This window comes from Phalaenopsis equestris, unplaced genomic scaffold (genome assembly GCF_001263595.1).
Source record: "Phalaenopsis equestris unplaced genomic scaffold, ASM126359v1 Scaffold230250, whole genome shotgun sequence".
Taxonomy (NCBI): Eukaryota; Viridiplantae; Streptophyta; class Magnoliopsida; order Asparagales; family Orchidaceae; genus Phalaenopsis; species Phalaenopsis equestris.
Window position 1 is genome coordinate 118,794 of NW_018248222.1, and position 26,722 is coordinate 145,515.

The window sequence follows — 26,722 nt, forward strand, 5'->3', positions numbered from 1 at the left end:
ATAAAGGAGACCATATGATGACTTCCCTATCCTTAGGCTTAGATATGGATTGAATTTATAAATGGGAAAAGGGTCAAAATAGTCCACCAACTTCTCACTGGAGGAGGCCATTTTAGTCACATAGCCTATTGAGTGCGAAAATTTAAAGAGTCCAGGGACTAATTTGGCACTTTTATAGCTAAAATAGCCCCATGTAAACAGTCATGGGACTATTTTAACACTTTACTCGTTTATAAACCTCCATGGAGTTTATTAATTATGCTGATATGATTTTTCTGTTTTCTTAGAGAGAGAAGATCAGAACTACTTGCGAAGTGGAGAACTAAGGGTGGCATTTTTCTGATAGGATATGCTGCTTTCCGAAACTTATCTTTTGGACGACATGTGAAGGATAGGAATATTGCTACTGAAATTTGCTATGCTTTGCAAGTATGTTTATCAAATTTAAATTCATTTCTTTTATTCAGTTCAATTTGTATATTTGGGTAGTTATTTCAATAAAAATTAAAAATGATCTATCATTCCATACATGATATCATTATATATAGGCAAAGAATGTCCAGAACAGCCTATGGTGTTAGTGATTTACACGATTGAATCTGCCTATTGTGAGAAGAAGGCGGGCGATGCCAACATTTTAAGCGAATTTGAGCTTTTCGAGTAATTTGCATTGGATTTGGGTCGACACATTAGGTTCAAGCTCAAATTCATTTATAGCTTTGGATTCAATTGAGTTGAGCCATGTACTGAGTACATCAGGCCATGTTGAAGGAAGCCAATGGATAAGCTGATCAACAACTTTAATTGATTCATACTAATCTGGGTTTTGGTTAGGCTAGGAGTAGGATAGATTTACTAGGCCATATTGAGTCCCTTTAGGGCGCATTTTAGCTCTATCAGGTCCAATGTAAGTTGGTTTAGGCCTGGTTAATTTGATTAGGTTCTAAGGATATCCCTTGGCTAGCTTTTCCAGCCAGATTGGGCTAAGCCATCTAAGGGTCAAGCTCGAGAGTTTCATTTTGACCATCTTTAAGTTCAACAGACCGGGCTTTTAATTTCATGGGTGATTAAGGGTTCACCAAGGCTTGAGCCCAGCCAGGTCAAAGTTTGGTCTTAGATTATGCCCAATATTGGTTTTGGGTTTGCTATTTGGGTGTGTTGATTAGGCTGAGTAGGTTGAGTACTGTGATCAATATGAACCAAATGGGTTAGGCCATGGAGCTAGGTTGATTAACCAGATCAATAGGAACCAAATGGGTAACTTATCTGAGCTGTGTTGAACTAACAAAGTTTGCTTGGTCCCTTTGACCAATATGGTTTGTTTCTTTAAGTTAATGGATTGAATCAGTTGCCAAAATTTAATTTATTGGCTAAGGCTAGCTATGGAAAGTCTTATTAGACATTTCTGTATGAACTAACCAAACTAGATTGGGCTAAGTCAACTAGTTGGTTTCTTTGTAGGGTTAGATGAGGCTGGTCCTAATGCTCTAGGCTGAAAATCCTAGTCTATCAAGGGTGAGATTGAACTTAATCCAAAATGGAGATCAACAATGACAACTAAACCATAAACTAAAGTTAACCAATGTAATTATGATTAATAGCTAGGAGTAAGCACTCATTATGCCATCAAGATTCATATAATATGCATGTGAGAACATTTCTATCATGCTGCTCATTTCCTGATCTCACACTATATAGCAGATAAAAGGCATTGACATACTAACATACACATCACATTCTTATGTATTTACCTCACACCTAAACTTTCATATTTACACACATCACTCAAATCTTTAAAATCACATAAAAAATAGCACTATTGCCACTTTTTAAAAGAATACACCTTTTCAGGCATAAGTTTAAAATACCAAATTGCCATGTATGTGAACATTGAAGTGTAGGTGTGAGATATGCCAATACAGAAGAATTGTGTGCTACTTAGGTAAATTTCTCTAAATATAATTCCATGGTGCTTTCTGGCATTGAATTTTGTGTGTGATGTTGAATAAGTTTTTTCTTCAATCAATAAGAAGTAATGTCAATGTGCTGCTGGGATTTCCTTATTTTTATTAAAATAGAAATTTTTTTCCTTTAGTATGGACCAGATTTTCTGGTTTGTGATGAGGCCCATATGATCAAGAACAAAAGGGCGGATATAACCCTTGCTTTGAAACAAGTGCGGACACAAAGAAGAATTGCTTTAACGGGATCTCCCCTGCAGAACAATCTGATGGAATATTATTGTGTAAGAAAATTTCCCATTTTGCACTAGAAACATAACTCTATTTTATCATTAATAAGAAATTTGTTCTGTTTGGAAGAACAGATGGTTGATTTTGTAAGAGAAGGATTTCTGGGTAGTAGTCATGAATTCCAGAACCGGTATATATGATGCTTCAATTTTTTTAAATTTTTTTATCGAGTAGAGTGTCAAAATAATCCCTTGACCATTTTATGGGGTCATTTTAGTCCCAAAGTTTATGAAAATGTCAAATTCGTCCTGTAATTTTTAATATGGGCTGAAATAATCGCCGGAGAGGAATATCTGAGATCCCATTGAAAGAGTTTGGAGGCTAAATTGACACTTTTTTATACTCTATGATTAAAATGGATCTCTAAAATGAGTTGGGACTATTTTGACACTTCTCTTTCCTTTATCATTTATTGAATTTGACTATATGATGTTATTTGTTTGTGCTCTTCAATTTCTGATTTAACGTTGTATGCAGGTTTCAGAATCCCATCGAGAATGGGCAACACACAAATTCTACTGCACTTGATGTAAAAATTATGAACCAAAGATCACATATTTTATATGAACAGCTTAAAGGATTTGTCCAACGAATGGACATGAATGTGGTTAAGAAAGATCTACCTCCAAAGACTGTTTTTGTAATTACCGTAAAGCTTTCTCCATTGCAAAGAAAGTTGTACAGAAGATTCTTAGATTTGCATGGATTTACTGTAAACAAAGTTTCTTTCGACCAAGGAAGGAGGCGCACTGGTTTCTTTGTAGCCTATCAGACTCTCGCTCAGGTACAAGGCCCATTTCCAGTCTACTGCTTTGAAGTTAGGGGCATTTACATACACATACAACACAATTCTTATGTATTTGCATATCTAACACCTAAACATTTACATGCATGCCACTTTTACATGCATGCCACTCAAATCTCTAACATCAGATCAAAAATACTACCATGAGTGCATTTTTAATAATGAAATTCACATTTTTCATGCATAGGACACCAAGGTGTTATCAAATTTTGGGTGTTTGATATGTAAAGACACAAGATTTCTGTAGTTTTTACGTAAATCTCCCTTGAATTTTTAAGTTAAGCTGACATTCAGTGGAATGCACACGTTTATTAAGATATGGAATCATCCCGGGCTATTGCAATTGGCGAAAGAGCACAAAGATGGCTTAAAGCGAGAGGATGCCGTTGAAAATTTCATTGTTGATGAATCATCGAGTGATGAGAATGTGGAACAGAGCGACATAAACAATGGAGGTAGCACATAACGTCCAACTCTTCTATTTGCGAAATTGCATTCTTACAAAGCATAGTGCTGGAGCTAAGGGATTTAATTGAGCTAAACTGACTCGTGATCAGGCTTGGGCTCGGCTCGATAAGTGACTCGTGAGCTGAGCTCAATGAGCCAACTAGCCAAGCTCATGCTGATCCCAACTCTAGTCGTTAGCTTGTGAACTGGCTTATTTAAAAAAATATTAATATAAAATTTAATTAAAATACATGAAAGTTCATGATTTAATAATTTAATTATTAAAAAGCTTAATAATAGTATTTAATATTTTATATCAAGTAATTTGTTATTATTTATCTCTTAATTGTTTTTCATCTGTCATTTTATTATAAGACTTACTTGGATGAATATTATTCTCCCACTTTCGAAATAAAAACGTAGGCTCCTGAGCCGACTCAAAGACGTAGAATTCATCTCGAGGTTGAGCTCAAATTTGATTCATTAATCAAGCTTAAGCTCAAGTCAAGGATGGCTCGAGCTCGGCTCGACTTATTTATTCCCCTAGTTCCAGTTGATATTTTGGCTCATGTTCATAATTTATATTTTATAAATCTAATCTGCTTTTAATCAAAAACTGCAATTATGGAATGATTTCATTGGTTGCAAGCAGTTTAGCCTTTGCTTTGTAAATTATTGAGCTTGATTTCTTATAGGTGAAGTTTTGCATTTTTTGTCCGCAGTTCATGGGATGTCTCCTTGAGGGGTTATTACTTTCATCTCATTTTCCACGGGCATAAATAATTTCTAGGTGTTTCAAATTATCAATCTGTTGCTTAAAAACATGCCTTGAAAAATTTGTGGGAGTATGATATGTTTTTTTTTTCTGTAAATAAACGGAAAACTGAATGTGATGTAATAAAGTCCATTGGATATTTATGGACGATTGATGCACTAAGTAAAGTTTGTGAAATTTGCACTCGTCCCACACAATTCTTATGAATTTACATATCTAAAACCTAAAGTTTGGTTTTCCCATTTATAACACTTTGCTGTTATAAATCTATGCATAAAAAATTGAAATATTTTTAAAGATAATGTTATTCCAGAATAATATTCAAATAAAAAGAGACATTAATCCCCAATATATAAGTAAACATTCTCTAATAAAATACATATGACTATTCAACTTGATACAACGAAATAAGTAATATAAGAAGTGACCAAACATGTAACTCAAACAAACTACATATTTATAACAGTTCATTTTCTCTTATGAACAAACTCACTCCTATATCAGTTCAACAAAGCTTTTTCTGAAAAAAAAAACTAATGAATAACATGTTAAATTTAATGAGCATGGTGAATAATTATCACTTTATTAAGTATTAAATCTTTATGCAAATGCCTAAGATGAATGGTCAAATGCCTAAGATGGATGGTCAAATGAATATGCTGATGAATCTATAAATTAAGCTTTACATTTTTCATTTTATAAAACAATTTATTAAGTCATCTTAACCAGTTACTTTTTTGTCCTTTTAATCAAATATATTTTTTTATTCCCTTTTTCCTTTTAAGTCATGATATGAGGCGTCTTAAGGTCAGTTTGAAAGCGCGTTGTACCTCCGTTACATTCCAGCGAATGTCGAGACAACGTAGGCCGTTATTTTTGCTGGCCGATTTCTCCGAAAATGCGTTGACCGGAACGACATTTATCTTCGTTTTGAGGACGCGACATGGGAACTTTGTTCCGATGTTTCTTAGCAGTGTTTCATTATTTTGAAAATTTCTTTCTTAGTCTTCCGTCTTTAACGCCGCTGTACTTGCCTCTTTCAACTATTGCTTCGACTGCAACTCACTGGAGAGGCTCCTAAAGGTACCTAATGACATCCTGTTTCCCACTACCGTCGCATTCCGACCGTTGTAAGCTCGCTGGATCTACTCCATCCTTCCTCAAAACTCGATCATACAGAATCCAAACCACAAATCAAACAATTGATGCTCATCAGAACGTCCAAGGTGTTCGAGATCAAATTGCTAGATCTACTTGGCAGTAGATATACCCCGGTGGTTTTCCTTCTTCCTTCTGACGAAGAGAACGAGCGAGCTATGGACGAGAATACACCAATGGCTTGATGCATGAGAAGATTTTTCCTTCATCAACGCCCCTCTCAAGCTCACCAAACCCACCACTCTCTGGAAATTCGACCTCTCCACCGCTGACGAGATTTTCTTTCACGACCAACTCCTTCCCCTCCTACGAAAAAGAATTGAAGGAACGCAGAAAGGCGAAACCATTCTCCAAATAGTACTTCAGCTTTAAAAAGCTGAACTTTAAAACACCATATTTTAAAATTCTCAGTTTAAACGACCTTATAAAAAAGGAGAAATAGAGCCAAACCAAGCCAACTTTTATTTACTTGGGTTGGGTTCAGTCCAGGGTTATTGATAGCCAACCGACCCTCTAGTCTTGGGAGTGTCACATTTTTTTAAGAGTGAGCCCACTCCTAGTTGTCTAAGAATATACATTTGCTTTTATTGGTGTTTAGTTTTTTTTTGTGATTTCCTTTGGGACAGCCGTCATCATCTCATTCTTACTCTACAGACTATATCATAGAGTTCTAAGTGGTGCTTTGGTTGTATCTTGATTTTTATGTCGTGTTTTTTTTTTACTTTTTCTTTATCCTTTCCCGCATTGCTCCAAGACCCCAATATTGTTTGCCTGCTGACGCATCACATAAAACAAGAAACTTATAGTTTTTTTTCCTCTTCTAACTTGCTACCGCCTCCTTGCCACCACCCCAAAGGTCTAAACCCTAACCAACATCACCAACACCCCAATCCTTTGTGTTTCCCATTGTTATTTGTTGTCAGTTTGTTGTATATTCAATTTTTGCCTTTTATAAAATTGCTAGTAGTTGTGTTGTATTTCTCCTCACATTATTTCCATATCGATTTCTGTATCATTTGACATCAAAGCTAGCCTATTCTTAGCCTTATCATAGGGTTACCGATTTTTATAAATAACTAACTTAAACCCCACCCAAAACCCTTCCTCCTTCCTGATTTTTCAAATCAGAAACCTAATTTTTTTTCTCCACCCTAAACCACCCACAACACTTTTTTTTCCACCCTTAACTTAAATCTTAACCATGACACTGAGGAGACATGTACTGAATACTAATAGGGATCTTTCCATGGAGGAGATACATTTGGAAATCATTTGACTTCTGCAAAGGCTTGTTGAGGGTTGGACCAATAGTGATATCACCATTGCTTGTGATATAGATGCTCACAGAAGAGGGGATAAATGTCAATGCCTTCCATAACGATTATTCTAGTGGAGAGGAGGACTAGCCACTACGCTTTAAGGTTCACTATCAGAGTAATTTGAGAGATAGAGTATCTTTTGGAGGGCATGACGATATGAGAGTAAAGGTAGACATACCAAATTTTGAGGGGACAATGAATTGGTTGCAGACTGCAGGAGATTTTTTGAGTACAAGGAGATGCTAGCTTATAGAATAGTGAAATATGCTACCATAAAAATAAATAATGCCTTCTCACTTTGGTGGGAGAATCGGAAGAGAGTGAAGTAGAGAGAAGGTAGCAACAAGATTAATATATGAGAAAAGATGAAGAAAGAGATGCAGAGAAAGTACTTACCTCCACATTACCGTTGGGACATGTTCTTGAAGCTCCACCACCTACAGCAGAGAGAGTTGTGAGTTGAGTTCCAATAGAGTTTAAGCAATTCATTATGAAATGTGAGCTGATAGAGCCAGATGCAAACACAACCAAATATTTTGGAGGCCTGAAGTTAGTCATCAACCATGTTGTATAGCTATAACCTTATTGGTCGTTGGGCAATGCTCATACTTTGACACTGAAGGTGGAGAGACATCGGAGCAGAGCATACACCGACCTTCATTCAAATTGACACCCACAGCTGGAGGTATCAATAGTAGCACACATGGAGAGGTGTGAAGGCTAGTCAGAGGGATGACAAAGCGGATCGGAGTGGGAAGAAGCCTGAGAGGAGTAGCCACCCAACACAGTTCCAACCAAGAAGTGCTTTAGGTGTCATGAATATGGACACATTGCTTTTTATTGGCCTACTAGCAGTGTATTTCCTTATGGAGGAGGGTACAATTGAGGAAGTGAGTGAGGAAGTAGAAGGGCAGGGAGTATCGACTCCATGTAGCTGAGAATGACATGCTAGTTGTGAGTACGACTCTACAGATTGAACCAAATGGAGATCACTCTTTCGTTGAGATATAACATCTTTTGCACCACGTGTACTGTGAGAGGGAATGTATGCAATCTTATTATTGATGGAGTTGTGAAAATATAGTTTCTACCCTTATGGTGAAGAAGCTAGACTTGGCTGCTCTTAAACATTCTCAACTCTATGCTTTGGCCTGGTTGAACAATTTGAATGAGACGCATTTGGATCAGCGATGTTTGGTAGAGTTCCTTATTTTGGAGCAACTACAAGAGTAGGTATGGTGTGATGTGTCAATTGATGATTGTCATATTTTTTTGTGGAGACCATGATAGTTTGATCGCAACACTTAACATTATAGGTTCAAGAGCACCTCATTCATGAAGGAGGATACACACATATTTCTTTTGCCCATCAGCTGAAGAAGTTGGAGACTGTGGTCTATGCGCCAACTTTTTGCAGTAAATGCAGGAGGCTCCATTGGTGATGATCATAGTCATCCTAGAGGGGACTGAGGAGGAGATAGAGTTACTAGAGATGGTATAGCCGCTACTAAACTACTTTTAAGATGCCATGACTAACAGCTTACCAGAGGGACTACCACCATTTAGAGAGATTTAATATGATATAGTCCTCATCTCTGGACCGATTACCTAACAGGCTTGCTTACATATTGAGACCAGTTGAGTATGAGGAGTTGCAATTGTAGGTACAAGACCTTACTGCTGGAGGGTTGGTGGGGAGAGCATCAATGCATGTGTCGCTCTTGCTTTGATGGTGCCTAAGAAGCATGGTTCATGGAGGATGTGTATTGATAGCCATGCTAATAATAAGATCACCATCAAGTACAGATTTGTTATTACCTTGCCTGGATTATTTTTCGGATCAATTGCATGGAGCTATAATCTTTTCCAAGATTGACTTGCACCATGGATATCACCAGATCAAGATGGGCCGAGGGATGAATGAAAGGTTGATTTTAAGACCAGAGATGGTTTGTATGAGTAGACAGTCATGCCCTTTGGACCGTTCCTAATACAACCATTAGACTGTTGAATCATGTGTTCAGGGCATACATTAGAAATTCTGTAGTTGTGTACTTTGATGACATCCTATTTTGCAACATATCCGAGGACTCGTAGCATCTGAGGATGGTCTTTGACGTTCTTCGATTGGAGTGGTTATATGCTCACATGAAGAAGTGTCTCTTCATGAGAACATATGTTTGTTTTTTGAGGTTATATTGTATTTGGTGCAGGCATTTAGATTGACGCTATGAAGGTAAAGTTTTTTGTGAGTTGGACACTCCCACAATCCTTTATAAAGCCGAAGTAATTTTTGAGGCTAGCATTCTCTTATAGGACATTCATCAATAGCTTCAACACCATTATACCTCTCATGACAGAGCTCTTGAAAGGAGAGAAGTTTTAGTGGACAGAGACCGCTTAGTCTAACTTTGACATTCCGAAGAAGGTTAGGTGAATCAGTGTGTTAGCATTACCAGATTTTAGTCAGTTCTTTGAGGTGGAATGTGATGCTTCTAATGTGTGGATTGGAGCAGTATTGAGCCAGGGAGTGCATCCCATAGCTTTCTTCAATGAGAAGTTAAGTCATCTCCATGCGGGTTAGAATTGTAGCATTTGACTTGGTGAAGGAGCTATATGAGGCAGATGATGAATTCTAGAGATTTGGGATTAGTGTCAGGAGAGGCCTACAGAGAAATACCATAGATATGATATCTACTTGTTCCATCATAACAAATTATGTTCCTAGATGTTCATTATGAGAGTCCATCATACAAGAGAGTCACAGTGGGGGATTAATAGATTATTTTGGCAGAGATAAGATCCTCACACTTGTGAGAGAACATTTTTCTGGCCTAGACCGACGAAGGATGCTGAGGGTATGTTAGGTAGTGCAGAGTTTGTTACCTAGCAAAAATCAAGGCGCAGAATACAAGGCTATACACACCGTTACCAGTATCAGAGGCTCCATGGTTTGATGTTTGTATGAGTTTCATTGTAGGCCTTCCTAGGATATATTGGGGTAAGGATTCAGTGATGACAGTCATAAGCATGTTTTTAAAGATGATTCATTTTATTTCTTGTCGCATGACACTGGAGGCATTACATGTAGCTAACTTGTATTTTGGGGAGACGGTGAGACTGCATGGGATATTAATGACCATTAATTTTGGTCCCGTAGGTTTCCCTATTGCTTAGTATTTCCTATTGTTATTTGTTTTCAGTTTATTATATTTTTAATTTCTGGCTTATATAAAATTACTAATATCAATAAATGTACATCCTTTATAAATTTGTATCATAAGGTATAACTTTTATCACCCCTTTTACTATTTTATATCTTAAAAGGATATAATCTTTATCATTTTGTATCATAAAGACCTATCTTTTACCATTTTTTTTACATTTGACGTGGAAGAGTATAATAACATTCCTAGCTAGTATCATAAGGGGATGACTCCTTACAGACTTAATATTGATTTCTTTATTTATAATTATTTTAATTTTTTTGAATCAGTAAAAGCAGAATAAAAAGGGAAAGAATTGAAGTCATAAAACAATAATTTATTTTCACTTATTTTCTTTCAATTATACAAGTGCTTTTAATGTGTAAGAATAAATGAAATTTTTTTAATGTAAATGAAACTGATTTTAATGTAACAAAATAGTTCTTACTCATCTTGACTATGGTAATGATTTTAGTCACCCTGAATTTTTAGTTTCCTCTTTTATTTGATACCTATAGTGTGAATCATAATATTATATCAAATAATCTAATTTCCTCCATAATTTAATTTGTTATATCATACTTTGTCCAAAAATTAAAGTTACTTTATAGCTTAAATTAATAATTTCATTTATATTTTGATAAATTATTTTGCATAAATTTTTTGAATTAACAACATACCAAAGATAAATTTCTTTGATTGTTCTTCCCTTGACACCTCTTATATTTATACTAATCTCCTTGATCAAAACATTTAATTTTGGCAATAATCCATAAAATAATCATTAATAATATTCAATTATTTATGTAAAACACCAAAATAAAAATACTCATAAATATACTTCAATTATTTCTTCTTTTGACCAATCGCCAATTTTGATTTCTTCGAATCCTTTAATTTTATTGCCTGATTAATTATAATCACTAATATTTATTGGTAAAATCTAAAATTAATTTAAAAATATTTATTTAAATAATCAATCCATTTACATAATTAAAACATAATACCTATAACCCTTACCTCCTTAAAGGCTCAACTTTGCTTGCTTTTTACTGTTATACAACTTGGTATGGCACTCTAGCATGCAGCTCGCTATTTTCTACCTCTATCAGAGTTGCTCGATCGACTCCTCTTCTCGCATTCAAACTCCCCAGATAGCCGCTTGCCTTCTACCCAACATAGGGTGCATGCAAGGGGGGAAAAGCCCACTCAATTTTGACGTCATCTCCTAATTCCGAACTCGCAGCATCACTTCTCACACTCGCCTTTCTTCTTCCTTTTGGCAATAGGTCACCTCTTGTGTCGAAGCCTGCCGCACATGCAAGTGATGTCATCATCTGTCTCCACACACTCGACACACATGAACAATGCCGATGATCTTGTCTCTTGAGTCCAAAAGCAACATCTTCACTTCTAAGTTTTAAACCTTCGCTCCTCATCCTCCTTGCTCACCGCTCTCTCTGTATCTCCTTGCTTCTCATTATTTTGTTCTGAGTGGAATGCTTCTCCTAAAGAAGAAATTGTTGATACGGTTTTGAGCTCACTTATCAAGTTTATAATAATAATAATAATAATAATAATAATAATAATAATAATTAATATTATTATTTTACAATTATGACAGTCTCCTATCCTTAAAAAAATTATCTTCAATTTTTTAAAATTATAATGAAAATAAACATACCTTACTTAAATAACTATGCATATCTTTCATGCATATTTGAAATTTCTCCAAAGTGACATCTTTTTTCAACACATGCTTTCAAAGAATCTTTACAAATGGAATCCCTCTATTATGAAGTTTTTTAACATCATAATTCAATACTCTCTTAGTCTCTTTTATATATGTCAAATAAGGTTGTATGTCAACTGAGTCTACAATGACTCTATTTAATTCATTTGCAATTTAATTTCTAGGTGAAGGAATATAATAAATATTGTGTATTCTCTGCATGTGAGGTGGTAGAGCCAATCTGTAAGCCACCTTTCTAATCTTTTTATAATATTGTAGGGACTAACATATCTTGGACTTAACTTTCTTGACTTTCCAAAATATTGCACACTCTTCAATAAATTGACCTTAATAAAAATAAATTATCTAATTTTAAAATAAATTGACATGTGCTTAACAATACAGCATTTTTTTGTGTATCTTTCACAATCTTTAATCATCATAGATCAACCGAATTTTCTAAGTAGCATCATCTATTCCATTTCTTTGATTAATTACTCTTGTTGAGTAATCAACCAATTTAAATCACCTAATGTCTCCCTTTTCAGCGCATTTACAACCACATTTGCCTTTTTCGGATGATATTGAATATCACTTAGTAAATTTTTTCCATTAACTCTGTCGCAGGTTCAATTCTTTCCGAGTGTATATATTTTAAACTGTCATGATATGTAAACACCTCACATCTGACCTTATACAAGTAATGCCTCTAGATTTTAAGTGCAAACACAACTCCTGCGAAGTTCAAGTCATGTGTAGAATAATTTTTTTTTCATGATTCCTTAATTGTCTTGAAGCATAAGCAGTAATATTTTGATGTTGCATAGGCAATACATTCCAATCCCTCGAGTCATCATTGTAAATTTTAAACCTATATGTTTTTAAAGAAATAGCCAGAATTGGGGCATTTTTTAAACAAGTTTTCAACTTCCAGAATCCATCTTACCGACAATTTATCTATTCAAATTTTAATGTCTTCTGTATCAATTGAGATAATGGAATAAAAACAATCATAAAGAATCTTTCCACAATCTCCTGTAACAGCTAGCAAGAATTAGAAAACTCTTGATTTTTGTAATTGCAGTAGGTCTGGGTCAATTTCCAATTGTCGTGATCTTATTCTAATCCACAAGTGTACCATTTCCTTTGATTATATGCCATTAAAAAGATATTGTTCAATGAGAATTCATACCTACAAAATTTTTCTTATAACTTGTTCTCCTTCAAAGCTTAGAGAACAGGCCTGAAGATCCGAGTGATTGTTTTCATTTTTTAAATACACCAAATTGTCATTTATTTAAACTATTACTACTTTATTCAAGAATTGTTTGACAATTCTATTAATTAGACCCTTAAATACTATTGGAGTATTAGTCAATTCAAATGGCGTAGTCACAAATTCATAGTGTCCTGAATATTATTTTTGTTTTATTATCTTCTTTAATCTTCAGCTGACAATAATTTGATCTCAGATCAGTTTTTTTTTAAAACATGAACCATGAGTTTATTCAATTCTCTATAATCAATGCATATTCTGACACTCCTATCCTTTTTCTTTTCAAATAATATTGGAGCTTCCTAAGATGATGCGCTAGGCCTGATATTCCCTTTATCCAATAATTCTTGTAGTTGATTTTTCAACTAATGCAACTCTTTAACTGTCATTTTGTATAGTGCTTTGGATATTGACTCTGAACTTGACAATTAATAGTGAAGTTTATCTACCTCACTAGTGTTAATCCTGAAAAATCATCTAGAAAATATTTTGGATATTTGAAATTTCATTCAATAATTGCATATCCTTAGTAGTATTTTTCAATTGTGCAAGAAAATTTTGATTTCCACAATTTAATTACTTGAAAGCATTAAAAAATGTGATTAATGCCAAATCTCTATCACAACAAAATTTAATCTCTCTTCAAGTATATTAATTTTAACTATCTTATCACACTCTATAGCTGTGAAATGACTAGATAACCAATTCACACTCAAGTTTGTATCAAATTCAATTAGTTGCAATAAAATCAACTGTGCATCAAAATCCCTTCTTATTTGCAATTTTTCCTCACCTATGTTATATCAAATAATCTATTTTGATTCATATTTAATTTGTTATATCATGCTTTATGTCTGCAAAATAATGTTATGTTGTCGGTCAACTTTTTGATTTTTTGAAAATATGAATATGTGAATAATTTTTGAAATTTTATTTAATATAATAGATATATAGTTTGGGTTTTGAAAGTAGTATGTTTTAATTTTTGAAAAATTAGATAAAATAGATCTCATTCGTCCAATTATTTGCATAATCGTGTCCGATACCGCGAATAGTACACTTTCCCGAAAGATAAGTATAGATATCGGCGATAGACCAAATCTTGCAAACTAAGAGATTTATGACATCCGTTTGGTCTGCGAACCTTTTATATGTGACCGACAAGTTCCCCTATCTAATAGAAATATTAAATATAGTTTATTTTACCTGAGTTCCAAATTCCCTATAGAGTCTATCTAATAGAAATATTAAATATGGTTTATTTTACCTGAGTTCCAAATTCCCTATAGAGGGCCAGAGGCAAGACCCGTATAGTTTATTACATCTCAAATGACTGGATCACTTGAGAAAACTCTCGATAATGATTAAATGTACTAGCCTTCAAGATTTCAAAGTTTAGGTTTTTACGGTAGAACGTGGAAATACAAGTGAGAGTAGCTCCAGTAGGAACAATTATTTCACGAGTCCAAAGAAAGGAACAGGTAGGGGATGTCACAGATTCTGAGGAGAAAACCTCAGTGACTTCCCAAACTATCCTAATGTGTGACTGAGTTTTAGAGACGATGTTATTTAAGTGTTTAATTCTGTCAATTTTATTGTTTGAGACTTACATTTGCATAATACTCGATTATGCAAATAGCCCGCAGAGATAAGAGGTTTTACGTCATTCTGGACGACAACCTCGAAACCAACCTCGGAACCTAAGGTGAGTTAGGTCTTATGCTGCACAACATGTGCAGGGGCCTAAAAGAGGGTGAGGATTTACGTCGCGCTAAGCGAACTACCTCGAAGTCCTATGGGTTATTATTTAGACTCGGAAAGAGATTGCTGAAGAAGATCCTCTTGTTGCTCGGTCTGAGTTCCTCGTCCTGCTGCCCGAATTTAGCTCCGAATCTTCTGCCGTCACGATAGCTCCAGGGTTTAAGTGTTTGAGTTTGGTGATTTATGTTTTACAGTTTTGGTGTCAATTTTTGGTTTTGTTTTGTTTCGATTTTAGTTTTACATGAAGAATAAACAAATTGCACGTAAATAAAAGTTACTTGAAAAATAAAATGCAATAAAGTAAAAAATGTTGTAGATAAACTGTAAAAGCGTACTTAGACATCTGCTACTGATGCGTGATTAATATTTGCGAGAATAATAAGATTTGCATCAGTTTTAACTAAACTTGCAAGAAAAATAAACAAGACGAGAAAACCCAGCACGAAAGTAAAAAAAAAACGAGTCATAGAAATCACAAGTAAAAGAAACGCTTAGCCACATATGAAAGACCGGGACTGAGTGTAAGATATTAGTAGAATTGAGGGCTCAGAGCTCGACTGTGTGCTTCCCAATCTTGAACAAGAGTTATCATCCCGACAATCTACGGAGGACAGTTCTTAACCCCATTCCAAGTGATTAGCTGTGAACCTTTATAAATTTTCATAGAAAAATTCTTTGATTTTAATGCAAAAGTTGTTGTATAAGTCTATTTTATGTAAAAGTTCTTTCTGATATGCAAAAGAGATTTTTGTTTTATTTTTGTAAATATTTTATAAAGTAGTGTATTCCACAGGCTAGTCACTCTAATCGTGCTAGAACTACTAACAACCTAAGAGTGTCGGGGGCAACGATCCTAACAAGAGTTGACGAATAATATCATGGATCCTTTCCTCTTTCTTATTGAAGATCCTTGAGGTAGGAGATACTATTCTAATAATCCCACTTTGTATCCCTCATTTAAGCACACATAAACAATGTCGTCATTGCCCTCACCACCTAGACCCTAGACTTATCCTAGTCCGATGATCCATATGTGGCGCTAACAAATTTCTCCAATTACCAGAAGAATTTGAGTGTAATATCCAAGCTCAAATCCCGGTGCACTGGGTTTCATTGTAGGTTAAGTCATTGCGGGAATTCCACTGTTAATTTAATTAAGGAAGCATAGACTACGCCTCGGTGCATCCTCATGTCTAGTGTCTTAATCAATTTGTGAATCAGGTGTCAAGTGCCAAGTTTCGTTATTTATTCAAAAATTAGGTGGATGACCACTCACCTAGGGTGTGCTCCTAAAATCTAAAAAATTTATGCTGAGAATTAGGTGAATGGACTCTCACCTAGGGTGTGCTCCTAAAATCTAGGAAGCATATGCTGAAAATTAGGTGGATGGACTCTCACCTAGGGTATGCTCCTAAAATCTAGGAAGCCTACACTTTAACTTGTGCTTAAAGTGATTTAAAGTGTTATATCCCAATTAAGTGTTTTTTCAACTAATCCTCAAATATTTGTAAGTGTCCTCCAAGTAATTAAATCAGAAATTACCATTTTTGATTTAATCATTAAAAGAAGTAGAACGAAAGAAGGATGAGGTAGACTCACTTCCAAAACTAGTAAAGTCAAGGGGGAAAACAATGAGCGGATCGACCTAAAAGCGTTTAAATAACAATCAGTTTAAATAACAATCAATTGCGTTTAAATAACAATCAATTGAAACCCAAAACAGTGGGCAAAAAGGGGTCCGTAAAACCAATTCTAAACCGATGTAAATCAACACTTAAAAACTACATAAATCTCGCCAAAATAGTGCGTAGATTGCCTCAAAATTAGCCCATAAAATTCCTCAAAACATTGATTAAAACAACCCCGCAAATGATAGGTTTAATGCCTCCAAAACAGCAGACAAAGCTCTCAAAATCAGCCCTAAAACAATAGACAAAACTCTCAAAATTCAGTACCAAAACAGTAAATAAAGCTATCAAAATCATCCCCAAAACAATAGACAAAACTCTCAAAATCAGCCCTAAAACAGTAATTTTAAAATTCTCAAACTGCTCTCATCAATTTTAAATGTCCCAAAATTAGCTAGGAAATCCAGTCCAAAATAGCGTGTAAACTCTCCAAAATAAGTTAACAAATTGCCTTTAAAATAGTACGTGAATCGGTAAACAAAGCCCTAAAAATTGCAATGTTTAAACCCACCAAACAACAGGTAAAACAACCCCCAAGGGAGGCATTCGGAAATAAAAGAATATAGACCTGCAAAGAAGCTTTCAAGCCCTGGAATAACGGTCATCTCGAGCCTCGTAGTATTCCCTTTAGAGTGCTCGAAGCACGCAATCAACAAATGAGTATTTAAGATCAACAAATAAATTGTCATTGGAACCTCACAATGTTTGCATTTAAGTGCTTGAAACATATAACCAGCAACAAAATATTTAAGATCAGCATGTAAATGGTCATTGGAACCTCACAATATTGCATTTAAGTGCTTGAAACATGAACCAAGAACGGAGTATTTAAAATCAGCAATAACGTATAATCAAAATAGTGTTTATAATTCTCCAAAGTGTTTATAATAATAGTGTTTATAATTCTCCAAAATTAATAAGCATGTATGGCCAAAGCTGCATTTTATTCTTCCAAAATCGCAAGTTTATAAGGCTCAAAACAACATCCATGCATTCTAAAACTTCCAATTCAACAAGTAGTTTATGTGTATTGTAAAAGATAATACATTTCATTAAACAATTCACGAGCTAAGTTAATAACTGTAAACTTCATAAACATATTCATCAACAAATTCCTCATTCAACTTCAATTAAAAACTTCCTTCTCCATCAAGTGACAATGTTCCATACAGATCAGAGATGAGTTCACACAAGAAGCTTTCAGCAATGGCATTAGAGCATGGAGCCTAAATTTTGAAGGTGAAGGAAAGTATTTCACGATTAAATTTAACAGATTTCTATCAAGATCAGGAGAGAACAAATTTACTTGGGAAAGTTTTCAATACCCAAGTACCACATGAACATCCCATGGCAGATTTCGAAAATTCGATGCATTGAACAGTGGGTCCAATTCATTAAATATGAATACGTTCACGGGATGTGAAATTACTCATGCATGCTAATAATTACAAAGTGACTGGAAATTTTGAGCTAATCATAAGCATCTTAGAATAGCTATCATGAATAATAAAATCGATTAGCAATGTTGGGGGAATAAAAGAAGCAAGATAAACCATTGAAACCTGTTTTGAGATGCTTAGAAATGGAAACCGTTTGTTCACGATAGAGAAACAGTCTTCGGAATCCTGCAGTTTGGACGATCGAAAGACGAAGGAGCGGGTAGCTGGGGTTTTGATCGAGCGAAAGGACCGAGCGGGAGGCAGGGGTCTTCGGCGCAGTGAAGAGGAGACCAGCCGAGCGGGAAAGGCGAAACAAGTTCTGGTGCCGAGAGGGGAGAAGGCGAGCGGGATTTGTCGAGAACAGGGAGGAAGAATTTGTTGAGGAACCGAGCTTCGGCGCAGTGAAGAGGAGGAGCTGAGGCGAGCGGGAGTGGGATCGAGCGGTGGACTCTAGTGCAGAAGTAAGGAGTCCAATGCAGGGAGAGTTTTGACGTGGGGAAGGAGGTAGGGCGAACGAACGAAAAGAAGAATCGAGGAGCAGCAACTTTCGGGTCGCAGAGGAGGAGCGGGGGCGAAGGAGGATGCCGAGAGAGGGACAAAGGTTTCTGGGCGAGTAGCTCGGGGTTTCGGTGTCGAGGGGAGCTTTGATGTCGAGCGAGGAAAAGGCGAGCGGCTTCGTTGTGTGGAGGAAGGGGTGTTTGGGATCGAGCGTGAGGAGCAAGAGGGAGTCCGAAGGGTCTCGAGCACAAGAAAGGGAGTGGCGGAAGGTTTTCGGTGCAGAGGGGGGAGCGAATTTTGGTGCGGGGAGGAGGAGAATCTACGAGCGGGAGAAGCGAATCCGGAGTATTCGGTGGAGGAGGAGAATCGACGAGCGGGAGAAGCGAATCCGGAGTATTCGGTGCAGAGGAAAAGAAGAGGAGCGGCTTCTTTGCGTGAGGCCCAAAGCCAGAGGAAGAAGGCAAGCGTTCTTTTAGAAAGGAGCGGGGCCGAATTAATGAAAGGAGCCGTTACTTGAAGCAATTGGTGGACTTCCATTAGCAGGGAGGTTGGAAATAAAATTACCACCTGATTATATTTAATTTATTTGAAGTTTGAAATTTGAAATTCAAATTTAGGTGAGTTGGTGCCTTGCCCGAGTCGAACCTGGGTTGAGCCCGGGCCCGCGTCCCGCTAATTAAAAAAATGTGCATCGATTTTCATGTTGTTTGTGCAAGTGCATAAACATAGTGATATGGGTGTCATTTCTAACCAAGTTCGACGCTTCGGACGCGCCGGCACAGTCCGTTCGTCATCCGGGGTCGTCCAGACAAGTTCACCGACGGTCGAGCCAAAAAAATGTGTCAACTTCGTGCATGTAGTGAGTGCGTTGCTGAGTCACGGAGGGTTCACCTAAGGCCTTCTGATTGTGTAGGAACTCATTTTCGGGCTCTCTACATGTTGGTCCTTAGCCCTTGCAACTAGGAGTTGAGTGCTTGGAATCACTCATGCGAGTTCTTCACAAAACATGTCAAAAAGTGGTTTGAAGTTCTACGGGAGATGGGCTCCATTACCAGTCTACTAAGATGGTCAACAAGGAACTCCTAAGGTTAAATTTTAGGTTCCAGGGAGTAGGAAACTAAGACCTCAATAAAATAGATTCGTTTAAATTTTTGAACTAACAAATTTCTTTAATTGTTCTTTCTTTGAATGCCTCTTCCAATTATATTGATCTGATCAAATCAAAATATTTAATTTCTCACATAATCCATCAAAAAATAATTAATAATTAATAATTTTTAATTAAATATTTAAAATCTTCAAAGAAAAATTACCCCTAAACTTTTTTCACTACATCTCTTCTTCTTTTGCATAATCGCCAATTTTTATCTCTTCGAATCATTTAATTTGATTGTTCAATCAATTATAATCATCAATATTGTTTGATAAAACTTAAAATTAATTTAATATTATTTTCTTAAATAAATCAAACCATTTACATTATTAAAACATAAAACCTATAATCCTTGCCTCAATGACTCGGCACTCCAACATGCGACTCGCTCCCTTCTACCACAAGCCATCTCCCTTCTCCTCATCATAGGACACACACAAGAGGGAAAACCCCACTCGACTTTAGCCTCATCTCTACATTCCGAACCCGTAGTGCAGCATCTCGCACACGTCTTCTCTTCCTTTTTACGTTGGGTGAACAACTGTGGCATCAAAGCCTCCCATACATCCAAGCGTTGTCGTTGTTCGCCTCCACACCCTCGACACACTCGGTGGATGCCGATGCACTCATCTCCTGAGCCAAAAAAATTGTATCATCTTTACTTCGAGGTTTCAAAGCCGTCGCTCCTCTTTCTCCCTGCTCACTACTTTCTCTGTATCCACTTGCTTCTCATTGTCTGGTTCGAATGGAAAGTTTGTCTCATAAAGATGAAACCGTTTAGATGGTTTTGAACCGAACTATCAAGTCTATTATTATTATTATTATTATTATTATTATTTACGATTATTACGTGGTTTAGTTTCGTGCTAAAAAAATCAATATTATAAGCTGTTTTTGGTCAGCTTATTGAAATTGTACTTGGACTGGTTTATGGGTGTCACGGGTTTTATTTGATACGGATTTAAGTTTCATCTAAATGATTGTGCTTTTTTAATTAACATTGAGCTGTGCTATTTTGTGAGCTCAAAAGTTATATTGGCATAATCATTAAGGGTCATTCACATACATACCCCACACAATTATTATACTTTTACATATCTAGCACCTAAACTTTGATATTTCCATCCAAACCTCTCAAATCTTCAACATCACATCAAAAATATCACTATTATTACCTTTTTAAAAGTGAATCTTTCATGCACATGTTTGTATTATCAAAATGTTATAAATGTAAATATCAAACTTCGGGTTTAGATATGTAAATACATAAGAATTTCATGGTATGTTTGTATATTTCTCAATCATTAAATTAGAACCATAGAGATACACTGAAAACACACATTTGCGGTGATTAGTTGAATGAGACAAAATAGAAGCGTGAATGTAGAAGCAATTAAAGAGGGGCAGGAGGAAGCAGTATGGGTTATCTATAACTTTCTCATGTTTTTGAGGGATGAAACCAAAGCAAGGGAGAGGGGAGCGAAATTTGATCTTAATGTTATCAAGATGTAAAGCCTTACGATTTCTTACATAATGTACTGAATGCATGTTTTAGGAAGATAAATACGAAGAGGATTTGGTTGAAGTTGGAGAAAATTTTAACGGGTTAAATCCTAAATAATTTCTCAATTATTTATATGGGGCTAATTTAGTTGCAGCGTATCATGTTTGTTTGATTTTGCCACTGACTATACAAAAGTAATCTGAAATGGTTTCTTAGTGGCAAAATTGCAATCATTTGTAAACTAAGATCAATTTTGTATTAAAAATTCTATATGAGAGATCATTTTCTATCCATTTTGTATTAGATAAGGTATTTAATTGGAGAAATGTGATTCTCTGGCCACATACGAATATTGGGGAAACTATTTTGATCATTTAATCAAAATTTAACTCATGATTATAGGATTCAGCTTTGTTAAATTGACACTCAATTCAGCCTTTTCATGAATATTTGATTTACTGTCATATTACATACACTTGGTTTTAATAGAACTTGGTGAAATTTCATTTATGAAGATTCAACTTTTTCATGAGCTTGATTATGCACTGTTCTGTTATTTAATTTATACTATAAGCAAGTGATTGATTATATTTTGTGATTAACAGAAAAGCTGAAGTGCAAGAATAATTTTATGCCTAAATTGAATCATGAGGTATGGAAACTTATGCTATGCTTGATTTTTCTGTGTCAATCACTATCAAGAGTAATCTCAACCTTTAATCATTATTATTATGGGGCATTTATATACATACCACCAAATTCCTATGTATTTACACACCTAACAGCTATACTTTACTTTTTACATTTATGCTACCCAAATTATTCACATGACATAAAAAATGCTACTAGTTTAACTTTTAAAAAGTGAAATACACCTTTTCATGTATACGTAAGATGACATACATGTAAAACTTGAAGTTCAGGTGTTAAGATATGTAAATATATTGGAATTGAGTAGTATGTATGTAAGTCTTCCTTTTATTAAAACAAATCTTTTTCACTCATTCCTATTAAACACCTTCATTTCTTACCATCTTGTTTTTGCAGGAGAGTGAGTGGTGGTGGAAAGATCTTCTTAATGATAAGATGTACAAGGAAGTTGAATACAGTGGTAAAATGGTTATACTTCTTGATATCCTATCAATGAGTTCGAAAATTGGTGATAAGGCATTAGTGTTTAGCCAAAGCTTGACGACACTCGATCTGATTGAACATTTCTTATCAAAATTACCCCGAAAAGGATCAGAAGGGAAATATTGGAAACAAGGCAAGGATTGGTATAGGTATGTTTGGAAGATTTATATAAATACCACTCAATTCTTTTGTACTTACATATCTAACACTTAAACTTCAGTTCCTAAATATATGCAACTTTATTTATGCCTAAAAATATGTATTTTACTTTTTTTAAAGTTAAAATGATGGTATATTTGATGCGCATTGAAAGATTTGGGTGGTACAAATGTGAAAAAGTAAATTTTAGGTGTTAGATATGTAAATACATTGGGATTAGATGGTATTTATGTAAATGACCCCTTTTCTTGTTTGTTTGTGAATTTAGAATGTAGTATATTTTTTCTTACCATTTTAATTAGAATTCCGTTATTATTTATTTTATTTTCTGCTAACCTATACAAATGGTTAAAAGTTTGTTTGGGGGGCAGTTTTTCACTGTTTTGCACACTTACATTTGGTTAATGTTTCTCAACTAATTGTAAGTAAACGTCTGACTTTTCCTTTTCAGAAAAATAATAATTAAAAAAAATAATAATAAAAAAATGAAATGGAGAGGAATTATTTTTCCTACGATAGCTATTAAAAAAAGTTATTTTCTTACAGCAGCCCTACTTTAACAATCGGAAAATTTACATACATACCACACAATTCTTATGTATTTTCATATCTAATACCAAAATTTTTATATTTACACTTATAAAACCTTGGTATCATAAACATGTGCATTAAAAGGTGTACTTCACTTTTAAAAAGACGGTGATTGTGATATTTTTTTATGTGATATTCGAAGTTTGAGCGATGTGAACCTAAATATAAATGTTACGTGGTAGATATTTACATACTTAAGAGTTGTGTGAAATGTATGCGATGCCCGTTACAAATGACTATAGCTGCCTCAAAGTTGATTTTGAGCTGGCCGTTATCTTTTTTCTTTATTTTTTTAGAGTCGTGTTTTAACATTAAATGAAATAATGGGCATATTTGCTTGCTTATGCTTCTTCATGTACATTCTCTTTAAAAAATAATGTTATTTTTGGTTTAGAATTAATACTTTTTAGAGTCGACTGAGTACACACGCTGAACAGGTTAGATGGAAGAACCGATGGTTTAGAGAGGCAAAAGCTTGTTGAGAGATTCAACGAGCCGACAAATACAAGGGTAAAATGCACACTAATATCTACTCGAGCTGGATCTCTGGGAATAAACCTTCATGCCGCTAATCGAGTTATCCTCGTCGATGGTTCATGGAATCCAACTTATGATCTTCAAGCCATATTTCGTGTTTGGAGGCATGCCCTGAACAATGATTTACATTTAAATATGGAAAATTTACATACTTAGTACACAATTCTTATGTATGTACACATCTCACACCTAAACTTTCATATGTACATACATGGCACCTTCGGTGCTTTAAACCTATGCAAGAAAAGCTTTATTTTACTTTTAAAAAGTGATAATAATACTATTTTTTTGTGATATTAAAGATTTGAGTGCATCATAACCATTTTTTAAAAGTGAAATGCAGCTTTTCATGCATAGGTTAAAGAACCAAAAGTGCTATGTTTAGGTGTTAGACATATAAATACGTAAGAATTGGTCTATGTATGAAAAGGCCCCTTTAAATATTGGCACTATGCCTTGCTCCACTATTGTTCGATATCTTCATGTTATCCATTCTAAATCTTTGTAGATATGGGCAAAATAAACCTGTTTATGCTTACCGGTTATTGGCACATGGCGCCATGGAAGAAAAGATCTACAAGAGACAGGTACGATCCTGTGTTCGTTTTTTCTTACTTGGAATCCTAGGAAAACTCATGCTCAATATAAATGATGGAAAATGAAGATTTATTAAGTTTGACCCCCAGTAGTTGGGATAAGGTTGGTGATGATAATAATATGGAAAATTTACATACATACCACTCAATTTTTATCTATTTACATATCTAACACTTAAACTTCAACTCTTTCAATTCTTACATAAACACCGCTTTATCTATGCGTTAAAGGGTGTATTCTACTTATAAGTTAAAAAAGTCGTATTTTTTATGTGACATGAAAGATTTCGGTAACATAAATGTAACAAATAAAATATTATATGTTAGATTTGTAAATACATACAAATTGGTTGGTATGTGCTTAAAAATTTGGTAATAATTAGTTCCAAAGATAACTTGCTATAGTTTGTTGCTTTGAAATAGGTGACAAAGGAAGGGCTTGCCGCTCGGGTTGTCGACCGGCAACAGATACATCGAACCATGTCGAAAGAGGAGATTCTTCATCTCTTTGAATTCGGAGATGATGAAAATCTTGATATTCATGAAGAAAAAGAAGGGAAAATGGTTTTGCTTAATCAAGCTAAACTTAAACGTTCCCAACAGAACTCTCTTCCTGGTGTTTCCCACTCTGATAAGATTATGGAAAGCTTACTCAGCAAACATCAGCCCCGGTAAATTAAGATTTTGTTATTTAATCACATCGTTCTCAAACTTTGCTTCAGTTGCATTTTTTTCAGCATTACTAAATCGGGAAATTTACATGCATTCTGCATAATTCTTATATATTTACATGTCTAACACCCGCCTTGTAATAATTTATTATGCATTAGGAGCTGTATTTTAGTTATAAAATGATAATGATAGTAATATTTTTGATGTGATGTTAAAGAGTTGAGTGTATGTATGTATATATTTTCGTTTAGGCGTTAGATATGTAAATATATGAGAATTATGTTGTATGCATGTAAATGTCGCTACTATATCTGTGCTATCTCAATTATAAACTCCGCATTATCTGGCCTCAATTTTATTTGTCCAAATGTCGGCCGTTTTCTTTTTTTTAACCTTCACTTAAACTTTGTGATTTGAAAGAGGTGATTTGATGATTTTATGATTTTGAAAATAATTTAAATATAAATATAACCTTTTTTATTTTTAAATGTAACATTTTAATTTTAGCACCTCTAAATGTAACATTTTAATTTTACTCGTAGTAGCACCTCCTGGTTTAGTTTTAATTTTAGCATCTCCTGGTTTAGTTTATAATTCCAAGCTTCTCGTAGTAGCACCTCCTGGTTTAGTTTTAATTTTGAAAATGCTCTTAATCACTAGGTTATTCTATACTAAGGCATAGCATATCAAAGTAACTAAACATGCAGTGTGAAAGCAAAGTAACAATGTACTGTACAGAAAAGAGAAAAGACAATATAATATGCTGAAAAAATAATATAACAGGCTACGAAAACAATGTAACATGCTAGGAAAATAAAATGCTGTAATATAAATTAAACCTGTACACCTGGTAGGTTCATTGATCATTTAAGTTTAGATATTATGCGCTGTGTAAAAGAGGAAAGTATGACCTGAAAAAGGACTTAACAGAAACAGGTAAATCGTAGGAAAAAGATAAACAAATAAAATGATAGGGTCATTGATCATTTAAGTTTAGCTATTATGCGCTGTGTAAAAGAGGAAAGTATGACCTGAAAAAGGATTTAACAGAAACAGGTAAATCGTAGGAAAAAGATAAACAAATAAAATGAAATACAATATCACATATAAAAGACCAAATATAGAAAATTTATATGTGATATTGAAATGCCCCCAATTGCCAGGAGGATTTGAGTGTAAGACAAACTCAATTCCCGGAATATTGGGTTTCAGTTTTGGTCAAGTTAAGGTAAGAATTTCATTATTTGATCTAATTAAATCTGTCATGAATCACAATCTAGTGCACCATCGTGCCTAGTATCCTAGTTATCTCATAAACTGGGGTCAGATGTCTGACATCTTAGGATTATTTGAAAATTAGGATGATAAACTCTCTCTTAAGGTGTGCTCCTAAGATTTAGGATGCCTACACTTTTAGTTTGAACCTGGGATGTTCTGAAGTGTCTAATTTCAACTAAGTGTCTTTCAACTAACCCTCAAACCTCTTTAGATTAAGCTTAACTCACCACCAGACTCCTAAAACCTAAGGGATAAACCTATAGCTTTGGCAAAAGGGTTTTGAAGTGTGCTTCAAATCTAATTAGAACAATTGGATGTAGGTTTATTCCAAACTTAAAGGACTTAAGTGCAGGTCTACTAATCTTTTCAATCCATGTCCTTAATTGTTATCTAAACTCTCACTTTCTTCCAATCCCTAAAGTTTCATCTTTCATATGCAAAGGGAATGGTGGATGGTTCACTATTCTATCCCCCTTTAGGTTTTATCACCTCGAAGATCCAAATCTTATTTTTAATTTTCTCTCTTTTTCTCTTTCCCCTTAAGACTGTGAATCATTTTTGAATATAATTAAATCGGAAATTCTCATTTTTAACTTGACCGTTAAAAAAAGAAAACAAAACGAACGAAAATGAGACCGATCCATTTTTTTTAAAACCAAGTCAAATTAGTGAAGCTTAAAATAAAATCATGAATGTATCGGTCTAAAACGTTTAAATTCGTTAAAAAGAAAAATGATCGGAT

At 34.8% G+C, this 26,722-nt stretch overlaps 1 protein-coding gene across 3 annotated transcripts in view; it reads left to right on the forward strand.

Annotated features, from left to right (window-relative positions):
* The window catches only part of LOC110038082 (protein CHROMATIN REMODELING 20), an 88,984-nt gene that overhangs the window by 46,196 nt on the left and 16,066 nt on the right, over positions 1-26,722 (forward strand). For 2 of the 3 annotated variants that reach the window (XM_020742844.1, XM_020742845.1), the window contains exons 16-25: positions 288-429; positions 2,096-2,245; positions 2,327-2,382; positions 2,730-3,036; positions 3,374-3,512; positions 21,619-21,665; positions 22,061-22,296; positions 23,335-23,538; positions 23,943-24,021; positions 24,454-24,701. In XM_020742844.1, the coding sequence (XP_020598503.1) occupies positions 288-429; positions 2,096-2,245; positions 2,327-2,382; positions 2,730-3,036; positions 3,374-3,512; positions 21,619-21,665; positions 22,061-22,296; positions 23,335-23,538; positions 23,943-24,021; positions 24,454-24,701 (1,608 nt within the window). Of the gene's footprint in view, positions 1-287; positions 430-2,095; positions 2,246-2,326; positions 2,383-2,729; positions 3,037-3,373; positions 3,513-4,226; positions 4,296-21,618; positions 21,666-22,060; positions 22,297-23,334; positions 23,539-23,942; positions 24,022-24,453; positions 24,702-26,722 lie in introns of those variants that run through there. The other variant, XM_020742846.1, reaches the window with a different exon arrangement.